The sequence below is a fragment of the Corvus cornix genome, chromosome 4, assembly GCF_000738735.6.
Source record: "Corvus cornix cornix isolate S_Up_H32 chromosome 4, ASM73873v5, whole genome shotgun sequence".
NCBI classification, from domain to species: Eukaryota; Metazoa; Chordata; class Aves; order Passeriformes; family Corvidae; genus Corvus; species Corvus cornix.
In genome coordinates this window covers 23,603,187-23,625,654 of record NC_046334.1, presented here as the reverse complement: position 1 = coordinate 23,625,654, position 22,468 = coordinate 23,603,187, and the positions used below count along the sequence as shown (strand labels likewise).

The 22,468-nt window shown below is 36.9% G+C and overlaps 2 protein-coding genes across 2 annotated transcripts in view; both read left to right on the top strand.

The window, feature by feature from the left end:
- The window catches only part of TMEM144 (transmembrane protein 144), a 60,764-nt gene extending 49,975 nt beyond the window's left edge, over nucleotides 1–10,789 (top strand). The window contains exons 12-13 of the mRNA XM_020584118.2: nucleotides 6,914–7,017; nucleotides 10,696–10,789. Of these exons, the coding sequence (XP_020439707.2) occupies nucleotides 6,914–6,982 (69 nt within the window). The 3' untranslated portion in view covers nucleotides 6,983–7,017; nucleotides 10,696–10,789. The remainder of the gene's footprint in view (nucleotides 1–6,913; nucleotides 7,018–10,695) is intronic.
- A 2,669-nt stretch (nucleotides 10,790–13,458) lies between these two features.
- The window catches only part of RXFP1 (relaxin family peptide receptor 1), a 58,185-nt gene continuing 49,175 nt past the window's right edge, over nucleotides 13,459–22,468 (top strand). Inside the window, exon 1 of the mRNA XM_020584116.2 lies at nucleotides 13,459–13,544. The gene's annotated coding sequence lies outside the window, so the exon portion shown is untranslated. The remainder of the gene's footprint in view (nucleotides 13,545–22,468) is intronic.

The window sequence follows — 22,468 nt, the reverse complement described above, 5'->3', positions numbered from 1 at the left end:
ATATATACCTGAGATACATGTTCTAGAAAACCTGAGAATGAAAAATCATTCATTTATCAAAAGTACCTTTAAAGAACTTTGATGTAATAAGGGACTAATAGCTTATTTTTGCTGTCACCAAGAGTGCCTTCGGTTTTGTCGCATTCAATGCCTTTTCATTTTGTAGTCAGATGCCAAATGGTATGTCTTTCCTGCCCCTCAGAATAGCATTCTCCTACTCTGAATAGAACAGCTCCCAAAGAGTTCACATCTACAGAATTATTAGCACATGCCTATTTCAACAGTGTCTGTAACAATACAGCTACTTTGGGTACTGAGTCGTGAGGGCAGCTTCCCTTCAATTTCAGGTTTTGGTGAAAATTCATGAGAGGATTCTCAGGCAAGTGTTTTCATTCATAGATAAGGAATGCGAAAAGCAAATTAAAGTCAGTCAGCCTCTGTTCATTATCTCAAAATCTCATGAAAGTCAGAAGGAGTATCATAAAGTTATAGTATGGTTTGACTTGGAGAGGACATTAAGGATCAACCCCTTCCACTGAGACACTGAAGGAAAGAAAAAATCGTGTTCTGCAGTTAAAGACCAACTTTAGAAAAATCACTTCTGTTTTTTTATACCATTTTAAAATATTTTGCTATTGTATTTCTTCTGACAATACTAAGAAGCAGTCTGTAGTGCTTAATGTTTGAATGTGGCTATTGCCAACTGGCTACTGCTCCTGCATTCCTTTTTATAATGTTATTTGCATATGCATACCATTTCTCTCTGTTAACTGTTCCATTATATATTGTCATCCTGTATAAGCAATCCAAAGAGGGCACTGTTAAGTGGTAACAACCAAAAAAATCAACTGCACAAAACTCCATGTCCCCTCCAGCCTTATGTCTTGTATAAGGTAGTGGTTTTTCACTAATTTTCCTTTGAAATACTGGTATAATACTACAGATCAAAAGAAAACCTAAAAGGAAAGACTTGAAAAAAAAAAGAGAGCAGAGTTCTGAAGCTGATGGGAGCTGCTCTCTGCTGTGACTTTTTTTCATACAAAGCCTTGGTACAAAATAAGTTATCAGTGCTATTCAAAAAAAAAAATCTAGTGATGGTATGTAATGTAGTTTTCTGACAGAAAAGCCTTTCATAAAAGCAACATAAAACCTGGGAGTTTCATACTGGAAATGGCAACTACTAGTTTGTTCAGTACTAAATTTGTAGTTGATTTTCTTTTAAAACTCCAGGCTAAAGTTGCTTTTAGGAACTTCCAGATATTTTATTTGCTTCTTTACTTTTTTTACTCTCATCTTCATCTTAAAATCCCATTATAATTTAACATGCAGCTTATATCCACTTATAAATTGACTATTCATCTCGTATAACTCTGGGGATATGTCCCAGAGGAGGGGAGAACACAGGCTGTGAAGCTTTTCTGGGACAGTTCAGAGCCCAGGATCTTGCAGACTTTGGGATAGCTCTGGCAGCTTTGTTTTCTGTGTGGTAATACAAACCCCTCCACATAAAAAAGGGAAACAAGGGGAAAAAAAATATAAGAAAGGCAGGCACATAAAAGCAAGACAGCATGGGAAAAGGGGAAACAGAGGAGAATATGTAGGCACTGGTAAAAATCTGGGGGAGGGCTACAGGAAGAAGAAAAAGGGATTAAAATGTAAGGGAGTGGAATCAGGAAAAAAGGAGATGGGAAGGAAAAACAGGTTTCAAGTTTCAATGGTAAAGTGTACCACTGCTATAAATACTCTGAGAACTATAAGAGAAGTAAGAAAAACAGTCTGTGATCTGGTGTTTGGGAGTCAGAGCAGAATAAAGGGAAAATTAATCGCTCATGAGAAACAAATACTTTATTCAAAGCATAGAATTATAATAAATAGCCACATTGCTCACTAGATACCTTGTGCATGCAAGGCAGGCACAAGTCTTTATCTATAAACCATTTTGTTAACCTATTACTAACTTCTGGCTGTTGGGCTCTGAGAGGTAATATTAAGAAGGGAATAGGAGACAAGTCTTATGTACCGTGTCAGTGCCAATGGTCTGTTCAAAGCTTAGCTGCTGACATTATAAAGTGCAAGCTGGCCAAATGGCAGCCATGCCTACTCTTTTTGCTTACTCCCTCCCTTCTCATCGTGCTTTTTAAGGTTAGCAATTGCACAGCAAACAGACGCAGCAGAAGGATTTATTTACAGAGACCACAATTTCATACCTCCTCATTAGTTTCCATTCCTTCTGAGAATACAAAGTAGGTGTTACAGAAGGTCAATATCTTCTGAGAATAGTTCAGTAATATTCTGGCCCCTCTGCTAAGTGTCCTGTACCCCTAGACACCCCAAAAAACAGCAAGACAATTTGTTAGAGAGTGTTTTTATATTTCACCTTGAAAACTAGGATGAATTTTGGAGTATTTGTTTTTACATGCATAAATCCTCCATTTAACATTCCATATTTGGGGGGCAGGAGTGTCAAAAAGTATAGATTCTAAATACATTTATTCTTACTGTACTGGTGTGATACCATATTTCAAAACATTGTGTTAACATGCAGCTGCTGAGCTACACAGTTTTTAAGGCTAAGCTTTCCCATATTTCAATGGGGTCAAGAGAAAAGGAAGAGAAAATTAAATAGTTATCTTCAAAGCCCACCTTGCATAGAGCCAATATGTGACCTGAAGCCTGCTTTGGGGGAGTTGATGAGTAAAAAGGATGAGAGTTGCTTATATTATTTATTATAGTAAAGTTTAATGAATTGCATAATTAAATATATGCTAATAAAGAATATTATATTAGCATTGGGTAAGCAGACAGATGGTGCAATAAGTGCATTTTCATAACATTGTTTTATGACCTCAAACTATACTATTATGCACAGCCCTGCATACTGGAGTATCTGTCTGGCTTGAAACATGTGAACAGTTCTATATTGTTTGAAGAACTCAGGACATAAGGAACCAAGTAAACATTAGAATATGCATTATGTAAAAATATTTTCAGATAAATGTTTGTTGCAACTCTTCATCTTTGTTAGCAGAGACATGCTGTTAAGTGCAGTCAGTCAGGCTAGATTCAGAGTCTGAAAGAAATTGAGTACTGGGAGAGAAAAATGTTATAACTTTTATGTCCTAACCATAATGTAGCAATCTGTGAGGCTATAATTTAATTCTAAAAAATATGATTATACATTTTCCCTGGAGTCAGATGAGTTCATTCAGATGAATCTTTCGTTCCAAGAATGCCTTGAAAGTGCTTGAATATTTCTAGCTGAGGTTCTTGCTATTCTGTTCCCTGTTATACCAAAATAAAGCATAAAGCACAACTATCTGCATATACCAGAAGTCTTCATCACCTACAACCACTATCTGTATTTTATTAAAAAATGAAAGAGCTGTAATTGCTAAATGACATTCAAATTATTATCAGCACACCTTGCAGAGACCATTAGGATGAATATCCCACTAAGATTTCTTTGTTCACAGACTCATACAGACACCTGACCATCATTATAATAAATTACCACAACTGAGAGTCTTTGGTCATTTTAATGCACAAGCCTTTTTTAAATGGATTTTTTGCCTCTTTCAGTTGCTGGACTATGAACTGCATCATCCCAGCTTTAGAGCACTTTCTGTCTTTTTTCTCTGGCTCTATGAACAAAGGAGAAGGGGAAGATATCAGGTTTGAAAATTTAAAGCTTTGCAAGGCTTATTGTATACAGAGAAGCATCCTTGCCTGAAAGATACTTTCTACATGGCTGGTGTGGTAGACAGAGGCGTCACTGAAATCAGAGTCCTGTTCAGCTAAGGACTCACAAGATGTCACTCCACTTGTGCAGGTGACAAGGAAACAAAAAACAAATCTGTTATCACAGGAAATACTATGGAAAGAGAAAGATGGAGCAAGCTGCAAAAAAATAGGAAAAGGTGTCTGTGTAAGCTAATCTTATTAGCTATGCTTATAGTGATTGAGAATGGGATTTCATTGTCTAAGGGGAAGTTTGAGGTAATTAAGAGGTGTTAATATGCTCTGAAAATGATGGTGTGTCCCAGAAAGAAAAAAGAGAAGACTTATGTGCAACATCAAATGAGGTTCCAGAGTGCAAGGACCTTTTGGCAGGTAGCTAGAAATTCAGAGGAGAATGGAAAGGACAAGGTTTCTATCTTCTCTGATTTCAGTCCCTTGACTTAGTTGGAAAAATTTCAGAGGTTTTAAATGGAATTTCTTGGATGAGCAAGAGAAAGGAGCGTTATTGCTCCTGGCAAAACTTCATGTTAATTATAAGATAAACTTCGGGGACTGAAAATCAATGAATGGTTTAATGGAAAAGTTATAATGGGAAGGAAAAAAAACACCCATTCAAGAAGAGCTTTGCACGTCTGACTTGCCAAATTGTTGAACTGTATTTTTGTTCCCTTTGTTTTTAATGACATATTAACACATTCTATAGCACTGGGGATCAGTATATTTTTTATACACTACTTCCATGAAGTGATTTAAGGGAGTATCTGAAACTTAAATTCCTGTGTAAATCAGAGACTTTCACCTCCTTTGCCTTCATGTATGTGAAATTGTAAGTGAAATCTGGCAAGCCAAGGACATGGCTAACATAGAGATGGGTAGTTCACATATTCAAACCAGAATTCTTTCTGTGCATCAGTTATCATAACAAGCTTTGATCATATACTTTCTGTATGCATAGTGGCCCATGCCTGAGTCAGAATATAGGGAATCAGTCTTTTCTTCTTTCCCTCTGAAGACATATTTAGGTACTGAGTTACGAGCCCTTTCTACCTACCAATGTTTCGTACACTACTAAGCTAAGTTGATTGCAAACAAAATTAGTCAGTCTACATGCATAGAACATACATATTCTTGCCTTAAAAATAACTAATTTGGGATAATTCTAACCATTCTTTTAATAGGCCAAAATGCTGTCTTCTGGAAGGGATAGTCAGCACTGCTATTCACCAGTAAACTGAAGGAAACAGCAACACCTCAACTAAATAAATAATAGATGTGGATTTGATAGCTACCTCTGGGGCTATCACAAACATCTGTTTGTGCTATTGTGTAGGTGTGTGTGAAAAATTATTCCTCTGGAAAATGTATGCTTTTATTCTAAATATTTACACATAAACTGTGTTACATTATTAGGCGCCTCATATAGCCAGAAGGATTTAAGTTCTACACTCGGTAAATTTGGGTAGCAAAACATAAATTTTGAACAGGATTCTCACACAGAGCTTGAATTTCTATTTCCCTAAGCAGTTGGTAGAAAAACAGTTGGTGTGGCTATCAGCCATAAGCACAAGGCTTTGAGGCTGGTATTTTTGTTCACTGATCCCAGTGGCTGTCCTGCAAAATGCATGTTAGCTCCTGTTCTCCTTCTGTGCAGATCATGAAAGGTTTTAGGGAGGAGAGTGGGAGATTGATCTTTTTAACTTCATCAGAAATAACTGCTACTTTCCACCATGAGAGCAACAAGCACAGTTTTACTAAGGACCCATGTGAGTTCTCCCCATTTTCAACCTATTGTGGCTGAGTAATGTTACAGGAACAGACTGCTTGAGGAAGTACTTGCATTACTCCCTAAAACGTTAGGTGATACCAGAAGCTGTCTACTAGAGGTGAAATAAAACACTTTTCAAAGCAACGGGCCTTATTTGCATATCAGTCAAAGGAAAGTTAATCAAAATTAACATAACTACTGTAGATCTAACAATATTCAGACAAAGTGTGCAATTATCAGATGTTCAATATTCCTGGTTCATGATCTTTCATTTTAATTACCTCTATTACTGGAAGTTATTCTGTTTAAAGTACATTCTGATGTCAGACACTGTACATTAAACAGTTATTAAAGATCTAAAGCTGCGAGATAGCCACTAAGTGGTATGAACTGTCAGGGCCTTGAAGCAGTATTTGTCCAGAAAGGACAAGGGAAATCTTATTGCAAGGAACGCCAGGACCACACTGAAGGAAATACTGATCAGAAAATGGTTTCCTTCAGACGTTTTCCTGTAAGAGTTGCAAATATAATTATTCTTTTCTAATGGCTTTCCATGTTCATGTACAAAAAATTTGTGCAGGAAGTGGTTTAAAAAGCCTTTGCATTTTAATGGCCCTTTAACTTTGAATTGAAGACGGCATGGATCTGGGATTTTTACCCTTGGTTTCATGTTTCCTCCATGGTCTGAGATAATTTCTTCACTTGCATGTCAAGTTGGTGCTATTTAACTTTCACTTTTAACTAAGCACAAGAAAACTGTCTTTATTTTAAATCTCAGTAATAGTAAAAATATGTAAACAACACTTAATGGAGGTGGGTTTTTTTCTAGGTGTTAACCTCACTGCCCAGACTAAGGAAATGCTAAGTTTGGCTAATGACATGCACCACTACTCAAACTTATAATACAAATAAGAGATAGAGTTTTTAATACCCATTCCACCTTATCGCAAGTATTGAAAATTTTAAGAATGAAAAAGGAATAGGATTATTAGTGAATTTCAAGTAAAGCCAAAGAAAAAAACATTTTGTATTCATTTGGATGATAAATTGCAGTAAATTATATTTTCCTCAGATTATTTGTCAATTGGTGTAAGAGAGATATTTATATCAGCTATCTTGTGAAAATTAAATTGCTTACATTTTAAAAGTGATTAGTATTCAGCATGGATGATGAATCTTTTTACTGTTAGTAATTCAGTAAAGTTTTTCATAAACCATATTGTCAGCAGTTTTGTTGTAATAACAGGCTGAGACACATGGTATTCTGCATTTATGAAACAACTAAATATTTTGTCATTCCCTATTAAAAACAGCATGAGTACAGGAAGATTTTCAGCAGACAAATGCTGAAATCCTTTAAATGCTGAAATCTTAAAATGCTTTCTTTTTTTCCCCTCTCACTTTCATTAGGGTGAACAGAGTAGTCATGGGGTACAATTGAAGCTACTACCACTAAACCCAGCAGCTGGATCACAGTAAAGGATTTGAATCAAAGACATCAAGATTGAGTCATGGTGAGTTGATTTTGATCACTAAGAAAATCTATAGGATTTGCAAAGGTAAGAAAAGAAGATTCTGTGGAAAAGCCAGATATAAGTAAAAATAAAAGGAAAAAAAAGAATAAGAGCACCATATCTTTCTTGAGATGGTAATAAAATTAGAGTGGTGTGGGCACTATTTTCAGTTAGTCTTGTACATCATGGCAACACACTTGCTATCTTACTGTTGAAATATTGCAGTAAAAATCAATGTTCCCTGAGTTCACAAAACTGATATCTGAAATTCCTATACCAAGGAGTCTTTTTTTGCTTCCTTAGGATAATTTACATTATGTCACATTTTAAAAGAATATTAAACAAAAGGAAATTTCATTAACTGCTTTTAATATTGGAATTGGTATATTCTAGAAAGGAAGCAAAACAAAATCAAAGTATCTCACACCTCTGCCAGAACTAAAATATATTTAACTATTTAAATCTTGGTCTATTAAATCTGGAAGAATGATCAATAAACACTGATGGTCCATCTCCACCAGTGCTGACTGTCCAGCATACTGAAAAGACAGATGACAGAGTGACTTTTCTTGATGGTTTTTCTTCAGTCTTAGAATGAATTGGCTGATGAAAATGTCCATGCAGGAGAGTGCTGTGCTGTTTAAAGAAGAGTCCAAAACAAATCTATTTTCCAGTTCTACAGTTTTTTATTGTTGCCTGTCTGTGTGCTAGCCAGAATTTCATGCTGCCAAGTCTGATTGTAGGATCAAAGTCATAATTGTATAACTTTCCCCCTCAGGAAAAGTATTGCACAAGATGTGATCTTCATTCATCGATCCCTTGTACTGAAATTGTGTGTTCTACAAAAGAAAGAAAAATTTTTAAAATAAATCAGGTCTCCAGGGAACTCACTGAAACTGTTTAACTGTTTAACTCAAAAATTTCTTCAGCTAAGTCAGAGCAGCTCATGATATTTTTCACCTGCAGATCCCAATATAATTTCAAGAAAAAAATAATTTCTATGTTGGGTCCTTAGGGAAGCAATTGCCACCAGTGAGAGTCACTCCTTTTTTTTTCCCTACTATTTCCTACTCTTAATTTCTACAGAGGGACCCAACAAGAAACTGAACAACAAACTAGCCTGAAACACCTGCACCTGCCTTGAATGGGTCTTGGCAGAGACTGTGCAGTTACTGTGTGAAAAGTACAGTGTGGTGACATGTGTCACAACTGCAGAGGCCACCCCATGGGGACATTGCCAGGGAGGCTCTGCTGCTTCTCTCCCCAGATAGCCAATGGGCAGCTTTCCCTTTCTCTTTTTGTTTTGCCTTGTGGGTTTGCTGTGCACCCCTCATCCCCCCAGCAAAAAGAAAGGAAGTTTCACCATTAGTCTGTGTGTGTAATCAGCCATGAACATTCCAATAAGTCTGTGTACATAAACCTGTGCAAGAAATAAATAAGAACACAATGTGATCACTCTTTAAAAATTTATCTTGACATTCCCTAGGACTAGTGTAACTACAACAGCTTAATGAATGCACTGGCAAGTGGTATCTTGATGTTGATATACTCTGAGGATAGCATTTTTCCTCCATGAGTTATATTGCATATCTGCTATTTTATCCAACATGTTTTATTTGTAATGTAGCTACCATGGCTAACAGCTAGGAATGCAATGGAAAAAGTGGGAAAATGGAAGAAGTATAATTGCATACAATGCCATATATCATGTATAGCTGTGGATAGCAGGGTAAACAAGCATGTGCTTCTCTCACTCTTAACTGCTACTGAGTCTAAAGAAGAATCAGATATTTGAAATACAAGCAATTCTGGGGAACAACATTAAATAAAAATTCCATGCTGCTGTTATCAAAGTGTAGTACTTAAGTGAACTGTATAAACTTGAATATTCTTTATCATGCTTTTTTTTAAAATGTACTTACTTCAGACTTCTCACTGTGGAGATGAAAACACACAAGTGCAATTAGAAAATGATTCAGTTGGAAGCAGGTGAAGTTATATGCCCCCAGAAACCAATCAGTGTTTAAAAGAAAATATAAACTAATGCATTGTTACTCTTATATTCTTTTATTACTTGCTGTTAAAATAATCATGTGCATCCAAATATTTTAAAACCTAAAGGTGAATAAGTTATACTACTCAACATATACTTAGAAAATAACTCCAATGTTAACTCAGTTGATCTTTTTTTAAGCAATATACTTGATTAAAGGTAGCTCTGGGCTACCTGTGTATAATTTCCAACACAAGGAGACTGAAATACTTTCTAAACTGCAGTTCTTTCTTCAGGAGAATACATGTGGCATGTAATAAAAGAGGCCATAAGTGGAGAGACACAAAAAAGAAGAAACATCACAGGAATGCTGAAATGGTTGTTTTCATCAAACAGATTAATTTGAGCCAAACTGAAAGCAGTCTGGCAGGCTTAAAATATGATCTTATCAAGAATATTTGGTGACTGTGAGTAAAAATGTAAACATCAGTCTTCAGCAGTCTCCAGCATTTTATAATGGCAGTTCAGAACTTCTGGGAGTACATATACAGAAGCTAACTGCAAGTATCCTATCACAGCTCCCTATAGTCAGTACTGCTTTCCAATAGAATGAAGAAATTTAGAATAATCCTCGTAAATTTTACTGGAAACACAGGAACATTAAGTTCTTACTACAGACATCTGGATTAGGTGCCTAAAGCTCGAATATATGAATTAGCTTTTTCTATTTCATTAATTTGCTTTGCTTGGCTTTTTTTTGTTTGGTTGATTTTTTGGAGGGGGGGTGGTTTTGAGGGGATTTTTTTGGGTTTTTGTGGGGTTTTTGTGGGGTTTTTTGGGGTTTTTGGTTTGTTTTTTTTTTTTTTGGTTGGTTGGGTTGGGGTTTTTTGAGAGAGAAGGAGCTGGTGATACAAGGCAGTACAAAGAAATAGTCTTCTCATAGTTTCTATACATGAGTAATCAGGGACACTAGGAAGCCTGATACCCACATTTTTTAGCTCAGCTATATTTGTTGTCTAATCAAATTGCCTGGATGAAACATCTAAATTGATCCAACCTCTTAACTCTCAAGAAAAAAAAAATTGATTTAGAGGCCAGTAAGGATTATGTGACTCGGTTTCACCTGTTGTCTCTGCACTAGTGAAAGGAGCCACTCTAGGTATTGTTCTCTGAATCATTACAGAGCAACTGAGCATCCCTTGGTGGCCTTAGTCAAGAAGCTATGGGAGGCTCACATATGAGCTTCATAGGCATTGCTGTTCAACAGAGTTTTTGTGACAAAGCCTGAAATCTCTTTATAAGTGTCATGTGAGAGCAGCCCAGGTTTTTATGACTGTTGTTTGGGGAATTTACGAACTGAATAGAGAGCAAGGATGCTGACATTAAATATATGAAGCAATGCTGAAAGTAGGGATTTCTACTTCAACTCCATGTATAAACTGGCATTTCTTTATCAGGGCAATGGCTAATGGCTGCCCCATCATCTCACAAATTAGGAGTAGTTGCTCACCATCTGTGGCCCACAACATAAACCCCATTAGGAAACCACATGAGGATTAGCAGCCTCAGAATCATGCCCAGATCTGCTGCACTGCTGCACTTGTATTTACACCCCTGCTGTGAGGGGAAGGCCTGGGTCTGTTTGAGGTGGCACACATCAGCTTACTCCACACCCCTTCTAACAGGACAAACAAATGCATTTGGGAGCAGCTTCGTGCAGATGCCATGGAAAGTCCACGTACTCTTGTGAAAACCACTGGACAGCACACAGCAGCAGGAGCCTGAGGAAACAGCGTGTGAGTAGTGGCAAAGGTTTTCCCTGTACCTGTGGCATGCTGCATCTTCTTCAGTGTCCTTGTTCTAATCATAAGTGAGTCTCAGGGTGGCAAAGGAAATGGGATATGCTGCACATAATCACTGGCCACACCACATGGGGAGATTTTGAGTGATCAGCTCCTATGTCACGTGCAATTTTGCCAATCTTGAAATATGGTAAAGTACATTGTACTAACACATTTTGGAGCTTTCAAAGTACCTGCTGATTGTTTTTTTTTGTGCCCCTACAGAGAGGGAACTGCCAATCTGCATGGGGCATATTGTACCCAGTTAATTTTATAGGCCACGTGGAAGAGGGGCTTATGTCCTTGCTGAATAAAATTTCAATTTAAATGTAACTCTCTGCTTGTTGTCTAGAAATGTAGAGTCACATTTAATTGGCTTGCATTGATCATTTGAAACTGCTTATTAGAGTAACGCAGTGTTTTGACAAAACTGTAGCCTTCAAATAAATGGAAAGAGAGGTTGCTACTAGCAATTGTATTCAAATTTTCCATTTACCAATATATGGATTTATGAAAAGCACGTCTAAAACTCCAACATTTCCTTGATTTTTTTAACTATACACAAAAGTGGAGTTTCAACAAAATTAAAATGTGGAGGTTGACAGAAAAACATTAATGTTTCTTCTATATGTAGTTCTTGATCTGTGTCCCAAGGAAATACTAATGGTTTTAAACAGGGATAAGAGTAGTGCACCACAACTAGAATGGAAGTCTGCAATATCCCTTGTAGGTAGTTAAGCATTTATAAAGGTATTTGTACAGCACCAAATACAAGTAAATTAGTTCTTCTGTTTGCATAAAGGTTTTTCAAACCTGCTGACAATTGTTAGTGCAGCATTCAAGTAAAAATTGCCTTGCCAACTTATGAAGGAATTTAATATTTTGCAAAGAGCACCTGTGAAAGTGGGGAGAAAAAAAAACCCCAAACATAAAGCTAATGAAATAAGTACTGCTTGACTTGGACTTCCTTTGGCTTCATTCTCAAAACTTTGAATGAAGAGGAAAAACAAAACCTGACTGATCTGACCATTGCCACTGGTTCATCTTAGGAAAAGCTGCAATACACCTCAGCTTTGCTGAAACAAACAGGGTTTGTTGACTGTTTCCAAGGGAAGGAACCACTCCCATGAAATCACAAGCTTTGCCTCTGCTAGTGCTCAGTAACCCCTTCATCGTGCTGTCATAGCACAACCTTTATATTTAAGTCTTTGAGGTATATACAAGGGAAAAAAGACTTCTTGCTGCCTCAGTGGTCGGGTTAATAGGCATTATCAGAGCTCTTATTGTGGCAAATTCTGCTTCTAAGCAAACTTTCAATAGCTCTATTGTGACTTGATTAAACTTGTTTGTTCTATTTTTACACCAGCCTTGCCTGCTGGTTCTAAATATATTACACATTCACACCTGAAGATGCCCCTATCTTTTCTTCATCTCTTGTTCACACTTTTAATTGACAACTTTTGAACTATTGAGTAGCAATACCCACTAAGTTGCTATGTGGGCTGTGCTAAACTTTAGCTTGCAGTTTCATGTACTGAGTGGGACTTTTGATGAAAAGGACTTTAAAATTTCACACTGAAAAAATATTATGGTTTTGGGGGAGTATTATGATGTTTTCAATCTTTAAAATAAAGGAGCAGAGTTTTCCCAAACTCTCAGTGTCATCTACACAGCATCTGTGGATGAACACGATTCTACATTACAGTGTTTGTCATGCCACAAACTGTGTATGTTTACATGACAAATGACATTTCTGGCTTTTATAAACTCATAATCCAAATAAAGTATGCATGTCTTAGCTGTAAGGTACTCAAATTATGATCAGGCAATAAGTAATAAATACATATTCTCTGTTCTGAAATGTAACCTAGGGCTTCTGTGTGCCATCATGGTTCCAAATGGAAAGTGTACTTATGTCATTTGTGGCCATGTGGATAAATGAGAAGCATTTTACAAGTTTTAAGTCTGAAAGCAATAGCTGTAGGGAAGAGGGAATATAGCACACATATTTCTGCAGAAGTTTTCCCCAAATGAGCCCAAACTATATATGTGTAAAGCATAGTTTATATAGTGTTTCCTGTGGTCATTTATTCTACTGACTAACTACCCCCACTATTAGGAAGTCATGCATTATTTCTTGTTTGTGCTTATCTGGCTTTCAGCTCTTCGCTGCTGTTTCATATTACATCTTTCTCTGCTATATTAAATATCCCATTAGAACTCAGCAGAAGTAACTGCAGGAAAGTGCTTATGAACTATAATCAAGTTACCTTTTGAACTCTATTTTGAGAAAGTAGAGCAAGTAACTCACTAAAGATTTTATATTATATTTTAGCATGTTCTCAGCATTTTTTCCTGGTTTTTAACTTCCCTTTTCACTAATTTAAATTTATAGAAACTGTTAGGAAAGTAGGTCAAGTGTTCATGAACCTGACTGTGTGCAAAGACAATCATTAAACTCTGTAATTGGCTTAGCCGGATATCTGTTCAAGGCACCCTGGGGCCAAAGCAGTAGAAAGATGTTAAACTTGTTTACATGTACCCCAAAATGTTCTTTACCTACTTGCCTCTATTTGTTGCTCTTATGTTGGCCAGATGGTCACCTTGAACTTTTGAGTGAAAACATCCAGATAAAGAGTATTAAAAACTCTTAAATGCAATTCCAGGAAAGAGCCTTCACAAGATATGTAAAGGTAAGCACAGGCCCAATTCTATCCTTTCTTTTAAGTTATGTGTCCAACAATTTGTTGTTCCTCTTGATGTCCCTTTCTAGCTGCATCTTGGTTTTGTCCTTTGGTTATTTGATTTTGGCCAGCATGCCTGATCTATACCTTTATAGGTATAGATCACCTTCAATGATCTGGTTTAATTCGAATTTGCAGTATGGTTCTTTCCTGCACTAGGAATTAAAAACTACTGGTTAAACCTATCTGTTTTCTTCATTACTCTGCCTTTCTTCCCCCCAGAATAGTTCTGTTTACACTTTTATTCTAAATACTGCACCACTAAGGAGCTGCCAGATTTCCTCAGGGTTTTTTTAGATCAGTATCCCAGAAGACTTCACCTATGAAACCTGTGATTTATGAAGTCTGCTTTTTGAAGCCTGCTATTTTTGGTTTTTTTATACTGCACCAGCTTTTTGAGCCAAAGCTTTCCTGCAGCTGTATTTTGTCCAAACATGTCAAAAGTTTCAGACCGTTTTGGGGTTTGTTAAACCACATGCTATAAAGAAGAAATAAAAATCATGTACATGCAATAAGCATGCAGGGAATAATGACTGCCTCGAGGTGGCAGCTTTTCAAAGGACTTTGTGATATTTTTTATTTCATCTCAGGAGGAAATAAACAGGAGAGGAGAATTCTCCCCAAAGGAAAAATTTGTGCACCATTGCAGCCAAGATGCAACATTTTTAAAGTGCGTGTGGTAATACACACAGCTAAAACCACATGATCAAAATGGGAATCTTATGCCAAAAGAAACATCAAATTCATTTAAAGCAAATAAAAAAAAAAATCAGAAATTTTTGGAGAATTGCCTGCCTCACCTTGGTTTTCCATGACTTTCCATGATCAGGCCACGAAGAAAACCTCTGAGAAAAATCTTGTGACTTGCTTATTTTTAGTAAAAATTACTCAGACATATCTTGCTTGATGATAAGATGTCCTAAGAAGGATTTGATCTGCAACACTTGTCAAAGGGACTCTACAGAAAGAGAACAAGCAGATAGCTCAAAGTGTAACTATTGTTGGTTGCAGCAGTATTAAAATCTGGCTGTCTGATTTCAAATCCAGGTGATGATGTTTGCATGGATCCCACCATGGGTTTAGATTGCAGGTTACAAATGCTTCTTTAAAAAGGTACAAATTTCCCAGCTTGTTCTGGAAGGACACCAGAGTACCTCTAGCTGTGCTCACTGTGGATGGTCTGCATGTAGAATACCTTCTGCTTTGGGGTTTTGGATTATACTCTCTATTATTGGAATGCAACTATTTAAGCTAAAGCTACTTCAGCACAAGTTATTAATTCATCTTTTATAACAGAAAATTCAAAGGCTTTATCTATTCATAGAGAAATAGAGACCTAGAGGAAGACAATACTACTAGACATCTAAATGATGCCTGGATAAAGCATGAGAAATACAACGATTGTTTCTTCTTAGAATTCTACCCATCAGTTCCTATTTATTTGTTTTAACATTCTGGGCAATTACAAAATCAGAAAAGGAATAATAACTAACAATCTGTTTTTCCTCAGAGATCTGACGATTAAAGCTGACGGCTAGAAATGTAGATAATCAAAACACAAGCATTGAATTGTGTGAGATCAAAACCTTTATATGTGCACCACATCTTTTAAGCAAGCAATAAAGGCTGAAGCTAAAAACTGTACCAGCTTTTTGAAATCCCAGAGCATCTATAGGAGTAAAATTCATTGCTAAATTTCTGCTTTCAGGCCACTGGAGACACAGTTCATTATCTGCAACTTTTATTTCACTTTACTTCAGCAGAATGTAGAAACTAGGTATTCATCTGCCTGGGCCCTCTGAAGACTTAATTTCAGAGCACACCTGTAGGACAAAATGGAGTCAGACTCCATACAGAACACAATGATGGCCCCTGCTGTTTCCTTTAATATGAGCATATGTCAGCACCAAGCAGCACTGGTTGTGTTGCCTCCTTTCATGTCAGAGCCCGACGTTTAAGGCTTTTGAGCCAGGTGAGAAAAATTTCATTCAATGCTTTCATGTTTGTGAAGAGTACACAAGGGATCAAGGGTAACAGAGCTGTTTCTTTTAATGAAGCTACACTCCTGAACAAAAAATAGTCCCAGACTCAGCCAGAAAGAGAGCACAAAACACTGTATGCCACTACAATTCTAGCTGCTCAAGCACTTGTCTAGAATTTTTGTTGTATTATCCCTATCACAGAAATATTTCCTAAAATTAACATAGAAATCATCCTGGAATAAAATACAAAACCAGGCTAAATCCATTCTTTGACATTTTCTTACTCTTCATTAAGATTATACTTTATATTCTCAATTATATTAGAAAATTCAAGATAATTGGAAATAAATACCATCAAGGGGAAAAATTACTTTTATAGTGTTAGTCAGCCAGACACTTGGGGAAAACACCAAATATTGTTACTTGAAATGTAGAACTGTTGCTTAGTCTTGCAAACCTGTAAATTTCAGCTGTGTTTCAAAACAAAATCGGAAAACAGAGTAAGAAAAAAATCCCTGGAGGTCATAGCTTCCTATGGTTTAACCATACATTCTGCATGGCTACTTTGGAAAGGTTTTCTCCATTTGTATTACTCCCAGGGCTTTAGAACTGTATGCTTAATATTGAAATCAATTTCTCATTTTGGTTCAAGCTGCTCTTAGAAATATGGATTTTTTTTTTCATGCGCAGTTTAGTTGAAGGAAAGGAAGAAAAGCTCACCTAAATAAAAAAACCTCTGCTAATATAAGCTCCTTCACAACAGGCTATCAGCTGTCCCCAAACCTAACATCTTTGCTAGTTCTGTCAAGCAATTTTCATTTTATACTTCTCAAAAGCTGCAGTATTAGATACAGATAAACGTTATACTTAGTAGCTGTTTGATCCAATGTGTATCTGTGTAAAACAATCTAAATAGTACCCCAAACAATGAACTTAATGCCCCAGTGAATTTAGCTCCTGAATATTTACCAGCATTAGGAGAATGTTATAACACTGATCACTTGTAATTATATAGCAGTGACCTTGGGATTTCTGAATTTCACAGCTCTCTTCTGCTCTCTCTGTTCTGTTTTTTGTAGGCTGTTTCAGAAATACAAAATTAGACTTCTAAATTAAGGCATTACATAAAGGCACTGGATTGGAAACCATACCTACTTCATAAATTCTGGGTTCATTCTAGAGAATTTACTTTCTTCACAACAGTGCAGTGGCAAACTCTGGGTTTGGATAGTCCTACACATAATGTCTGAAATGCATTCTTCATTTCAGTGGTTCCCACTTTTGATAGTGTCTTCTTATTTACATATTTGCCCTTTAATAAGCCCTGCTTCCTTATACTGTAACTCTCATCCTCTTCCTCCTCACTTCTTAGGAGTTTTGGGCAATTTATTGCTTTGGGGGGGATTTTTTTTGTTCACTTTAACATATGTTTATCCTACATGTCTAATTAGCTGTTCCTTTTCTTGATTTTGGGTTAAATATTTCCTCAGTTCAGCTTTTCCCTTGAAGGGAGCATTGTGGGTTCACATGTAAAGGCATTGATGAGTAAGCAAACTGTAAACAGTTCGGAAGTCTCTTGGTGTCCACTGAGGGTAATTTCTTAATCCAGGTGGTAGACAGCCCAGATGTATTGCCATTCTGCTACCACACATGAATTTCTCTCTGACTTTAAAGTTGACTTTGATAATTGTCTAACACAAAGGTTTCATAGCTGAGTTACTTAGACACCTTGCATTCTCAAAGCTTTATAAACTATATCTTTTTAGAGTACCTTCTATCAAAGTATGATTTAATTGTCAATGTTTATATGTTTGGTACCGTCTCGTGTTCAAATATGTAAATAAATTCCTAGTGAACATTTTATGAACTTTGCACTTTTGATATTCAGCTATTCATACTAGGGTCTGCTTTTTCTTCTAGAATCTTAGGTGCTGTAAAACAAAAATTGCACTGCCTCAAATAGGAAAGACAGAGGTACCTAGGAAAGAGTCATATTGAAAAAGCAGGGTGTCATATGCAGTTCCTATAACTGCATAGTTATAGGAAGTGCATATAGTTCTATATTTCTGCATATAGAACTATAATTCCCAAATGGTATAACCTACCAAAACCATTAACATCATACCTGTAATAATACCCAGTCATAAAAATGCTGTTACAATCTTTCATCAGTCAAAAGACTGGAAATGGCTGGTTAGGAAGAGATACCATTAGCAAGGCTTATATGTTCGGTTGTTTTTAAAAAAAATGTCCTTTCTGCATTCCAGCGGCAGCTTTGAGTCAGGCACACCAGTGGGGTTTTGTTTGATTTAGTCAAAACACCCAGCTGGAACAAACAGCTGTAGAAAACTGGGGAAAATGAGGGAAGCAATGAGCAAGTTTGCTCTGACTGTGGCCTTCCTTCACACCAGCTGTAGCAGGACAGCTGGACAGGGTCACCAAAGCACCCACTGACAGAGGGTACTTTTGCAGACGAGAGGAAAGCATTTCAGTGAGCTCAGAGCTAAATTACTGCTGCTTGTACACCATTGTCATCAGCTAATCTACTGTCCCATCTATAAAGAAAAGACATGTAAGGGAAAAATAGTCATCCACTAATCCCTCTTCTTCTGTCTGCTCTTTTCTTGTGGAAAAGTGAAATTCTTTGTCCGTGCTCCCCTCCATAAGCTGCAGCCTGAGACCTAGCAGGGGAGTTATGATCACTCTGCAGCTGGGAGCTGTCACTAGAGCCAGATTTTGTAAAATATCTTTAGCTTAAAATAACTTGGCAGAACTGATCTGTTTTGAGACTCTTGGTGGATACACATTTGCAGTAAAAAAAAAGTTTCTGCTGTGTTTCTGTAGTAAAACCCTCCAGGTGAGAACATCTAGCTCAGGTAGTTTTTCCAACAGAGGAATGGCTCTCCCCTTTCTCCAAATGCAAGTGCCAGTAATCCCAGTTCAATTGCAGCTGTGCTGATGAAAAGGGACTGGAGAAGGAAGTGAGAAGTCAGGAGGTCCTACAGCACAGGTGCCTCCTCAGTTAGCCTGGCCCATTAGGTCAGGTGTCCCAGGCTCTTCAGGTTTTGGGAGCTAGATCCTATTAAATCTCTGTAATTGTGAAATGGGAAAAGTAATCTTTATCAAAAAATAGTCCAATTTTACAGTACTGCTTGAGGCACAAGTATATGAGATAGAGAGATAGATAAAGGTACTGTAGTACAGTTTAACGTTTGGAAAGAGCTCCTGTAAATGAGGTCTTTTCTATCTTTCTGTGCTTTAGACATTCCTGTGCTTCTCTTAAGAGGTCCTTTAGTTTGCTTTGCTCTGAACTCAGGGAACCTGGATGTAGGTTTTAAATGAGGAATATATCCTCTAAAGGTAAGAGTTGGCCTGTAAGATACGAGTGTCTTATTCTCAGTTGTACTGTCTGCAAAGTACACTGACAGAGCTTTGAAAGCAGTGTAAATTAAATATAATTAAGCCAATTATGTTCATTTGCACAGCTAAATCTTTTGGATTGTAGGATTGATGTACATAATGAAGAATTTAGATTTTAAATGGTGTGTTCTGAAGCCTTATTAGCTATTCACATAGCTGTAATACAAATCCTAGAGTTTGGTCATCAAATGGCTGAGAAAATAAGAGGGTCACTTCTTGGGCTGTCACTTCTAAATATGAACTACATAATCTTTCATGACTGCAGATGGCAACATGGGCCCAGTTTTACTTCCAGTGCTTCATCCTGCACTTTTTGTGTTTCACTAGAACAGCAAAACAGCTGACAATCTAGTCAGCATTTTCAGCTGAAAATTTGCTTTGAGCAACTCTTAGTAATAAAACCATCATTGGCATAGCAATTGTCCTGTGGGTCTTCAATTTGATGCATGACACAAAGCATCCTTGAAAGCATTCCTAATTAAACCAAGGAAAATTCCAGCAATAGGAAAGAGCAGAAGTGTATCTGAGATCCATACTACTCAGTACTTGGAGAAGCATGGCAACAGGTAGACTTTGACTGAATGTGTCAGCCTCGTGTAGGCTAAAACTTAGAGATACAACTTTTGTCCTACCTGTACAGCATTTGCTTGGAGCTTATCAGTTGTACCATTGAGCCACAGTTTGGTGTACAATATTTGTTAACTTTTGAAAGAATAGCTGCAGCCTATGGATAAGTAAACCTTTTTCTTCAAGCTGAAAAGGAATTCTAACTTACTTCCATAGTAGCAGATCTAGAGCTTAGCGTATCTTTATTTTTAATAATGAAAGTTACAATGGTGGTGCATGCAGCTATGGTTTGCTTATTTCTATGAAGTTCCTTCTACCTAGGACCTAATGTGAACAATAGAAAAAAGAATACAAGGTGATGGAACTTCACTAACAACTTATTTGAAAGTGTCTAATAATTGCAGTTATTTAATTCTAAGTTCAAAATTTGATTTGAGCACTTTGTCATAGAAACATGAGGTGACTCTTCTTGATAGCAAACGGAAATTATTTGGATTTAATGAAGCATTAATGTATTCTTTTAGTTTGTGGTTTGGTGGCACAATGTTTGTTGAATGTTTGGAGGGGGTTGTCGCCCGCAGATCTGACAATTAAGTTCCTTCAGTTTAGATATTCTTTAGACTGAATTTCAATTGTAGAATTGCTGTGAGTAGAGCTAAAAGCAAATACTGATCACAATGAAATCCAATGTCTTCTCAAAGCTGTTTGAAAAAAATGCAATTCTGATGAGTTATTTCTTTGCTGTGTAAGGAATCAACATATAAAGCCTATGGTTTTCTTGAAAAGAGTTCTTAAACACCAACACACCATAACTTGTTACAGTTTAGTCAGGAGGGAAACACTTACTGCCCTTCTAATACACAGACATGTTTCTTCTAATAAGAAGTAAAAATGCATTAGAGTAAGGAAAGCCAAAGCTATTTTTCAAAAGCTGGTCTCTCCTCCTTTTTCTGCTCTGCATTCCACAGTTCAGCAGTGCATGTGTTTGTAACTCTAGCTGCTTGATTTAAATATAATTATACTAAAAGAATGGGCTGGAAACTGCTGCTGCTTCTTTATGTGTTATTATGAATGTGTAAGAAGTTTAGAAGAGGGTAGATCTCAGTGGATTTTCCATAGAGCAAGTGTTTATTAGCAGCAAAATTAACTTTAATGAGTATCCTTGCTAAAGGTCCTTGAAAAAGAGGAAGTCTGAAAAGTGACAACTCCCACTGGGGCTGAGCTTCAGAAAATATGTGTGAGTGGTATGTACCACATTTGGGGGTTTTCCCTGTTTACTCTGAGGTAGAATATCTTGAACTTTTGTAGTGGGTCAGACTGCTTTCTGAAGAAGCAGCTTGCTTGATTTATTATATTATCAGGTGAAAGGATCTACTCCAAACACATGTATGGTTCCTACAAATCTCAAGTAGTTATGACTAGATCAGAAGCAGAAAGCCACAGAGGAAACTATACAAGAATGAAAATCATTTATTTAGAGTGTAAGTTCTGTCTCGCCCTGCACTGAAGAGGTAAAGCTTTTATTTTACTTTTCCTTGAAAGAATATTTCACTTATTTTTCACTTTCTTGGTTCAGTTTCTTCTTCTATTTTCTCACCTTGGAAGAGGTTTTCAGCTCAGGCATTAGCCCTAGAGTATATAGGAGTTAGATTAACTCTTAAACAGTTGTTTGAAGCAAGTGTGATCTTACTTGATATGCTCAAAAGCTAGTCCTTACCTTATAAAAGAAATATTTTATGGGTGTCTAATCCATTTGATCCATTTTTGCCTGTACGTTGCCTGTTACTGGTGCTGTTGTAGTAGATGTCAAAGCACTTCTTGGGGTTTCCATAGACAACAACCTTTTTGTAAACCCCTCTCTGTTTTGTATTCTTTTCTATTGGAAATCAAGAGACTGGCAGTTCATAACGTCTATTTTGTAGACAACTTTGCCATAGCAACAATGTGGACTTAGCTTTTGACTGTGACAGAGATTTTTCTCGTTTTCTAAATTCACCGTTTTGTGGATGTTCACGTGTGCACATATTTCCTTAGTCTGGGAAGCTCTTTTCCTTCAGTACCTGACATAGGTGCTCACAGCTTACCAGTGCTTTCTGACTATTGGCATCCTGACAAGCTGTTGACTCTTAACAAGTTTTTTTTTAATTTTTAAAAAAAATTGAATGTCTGAAAATCTTTGAGTCCACATAAAATTTAACTCCTCTCAAGTTCACCTCAGCTGACCAACTTGCTTTGAAACATATCTTGCTGTGCTGCTAAATGTTAGCCTTTACATCATAAAACAGATTTTACCCGTGTGACTGTTTATGTGATGGGGAATGCCATGGTCTACTGTGACAGTAAAATCAAGGGCCAGATAGGAATGTCTCAAAGTATTCCAGTAAGACAAAAATCTGTGAAAAAACTTTTCCACATAAAGATTGTATTTTCAAACACCCCTTTTTGTTCTTTCAGATTGTTTTCCTTGGCACTAATCATGAAGAGTGGTTAGTGTGTAAAAGAAGTGACATGCTGATATTGGAAATAAATTACATTGTGCATTTTTCTGTATTTCAGTGATTCACTGGATTGCTACAAAGGAACTGTATTTATAAATTTCACTTCCCCTTAGTTGAAAAATCTCCAGTTTTTATCTAAACTTCAGAAAACATTTGGTTTGAAACAGATTTGACTAAATAAAACTGTGCTTCTCAGACCTCTTGCAGCATTGCAATGTTAGGAAGAAAAATAAAGAGAAGGAAGAAAGATTGGACTATTGATGACAGTTCTTGGGACCTGGCTGTGTTTTGTGCAGCAGCAGCTTTCCCTGGGGCAGAGCTGTGTCCATGCACACAGCCCAGCCTTTGCCTGCCACAGAGCAATCCCATTCTGTAAGGCAGAGCCTGAGGAGACAGTGTGATCCTG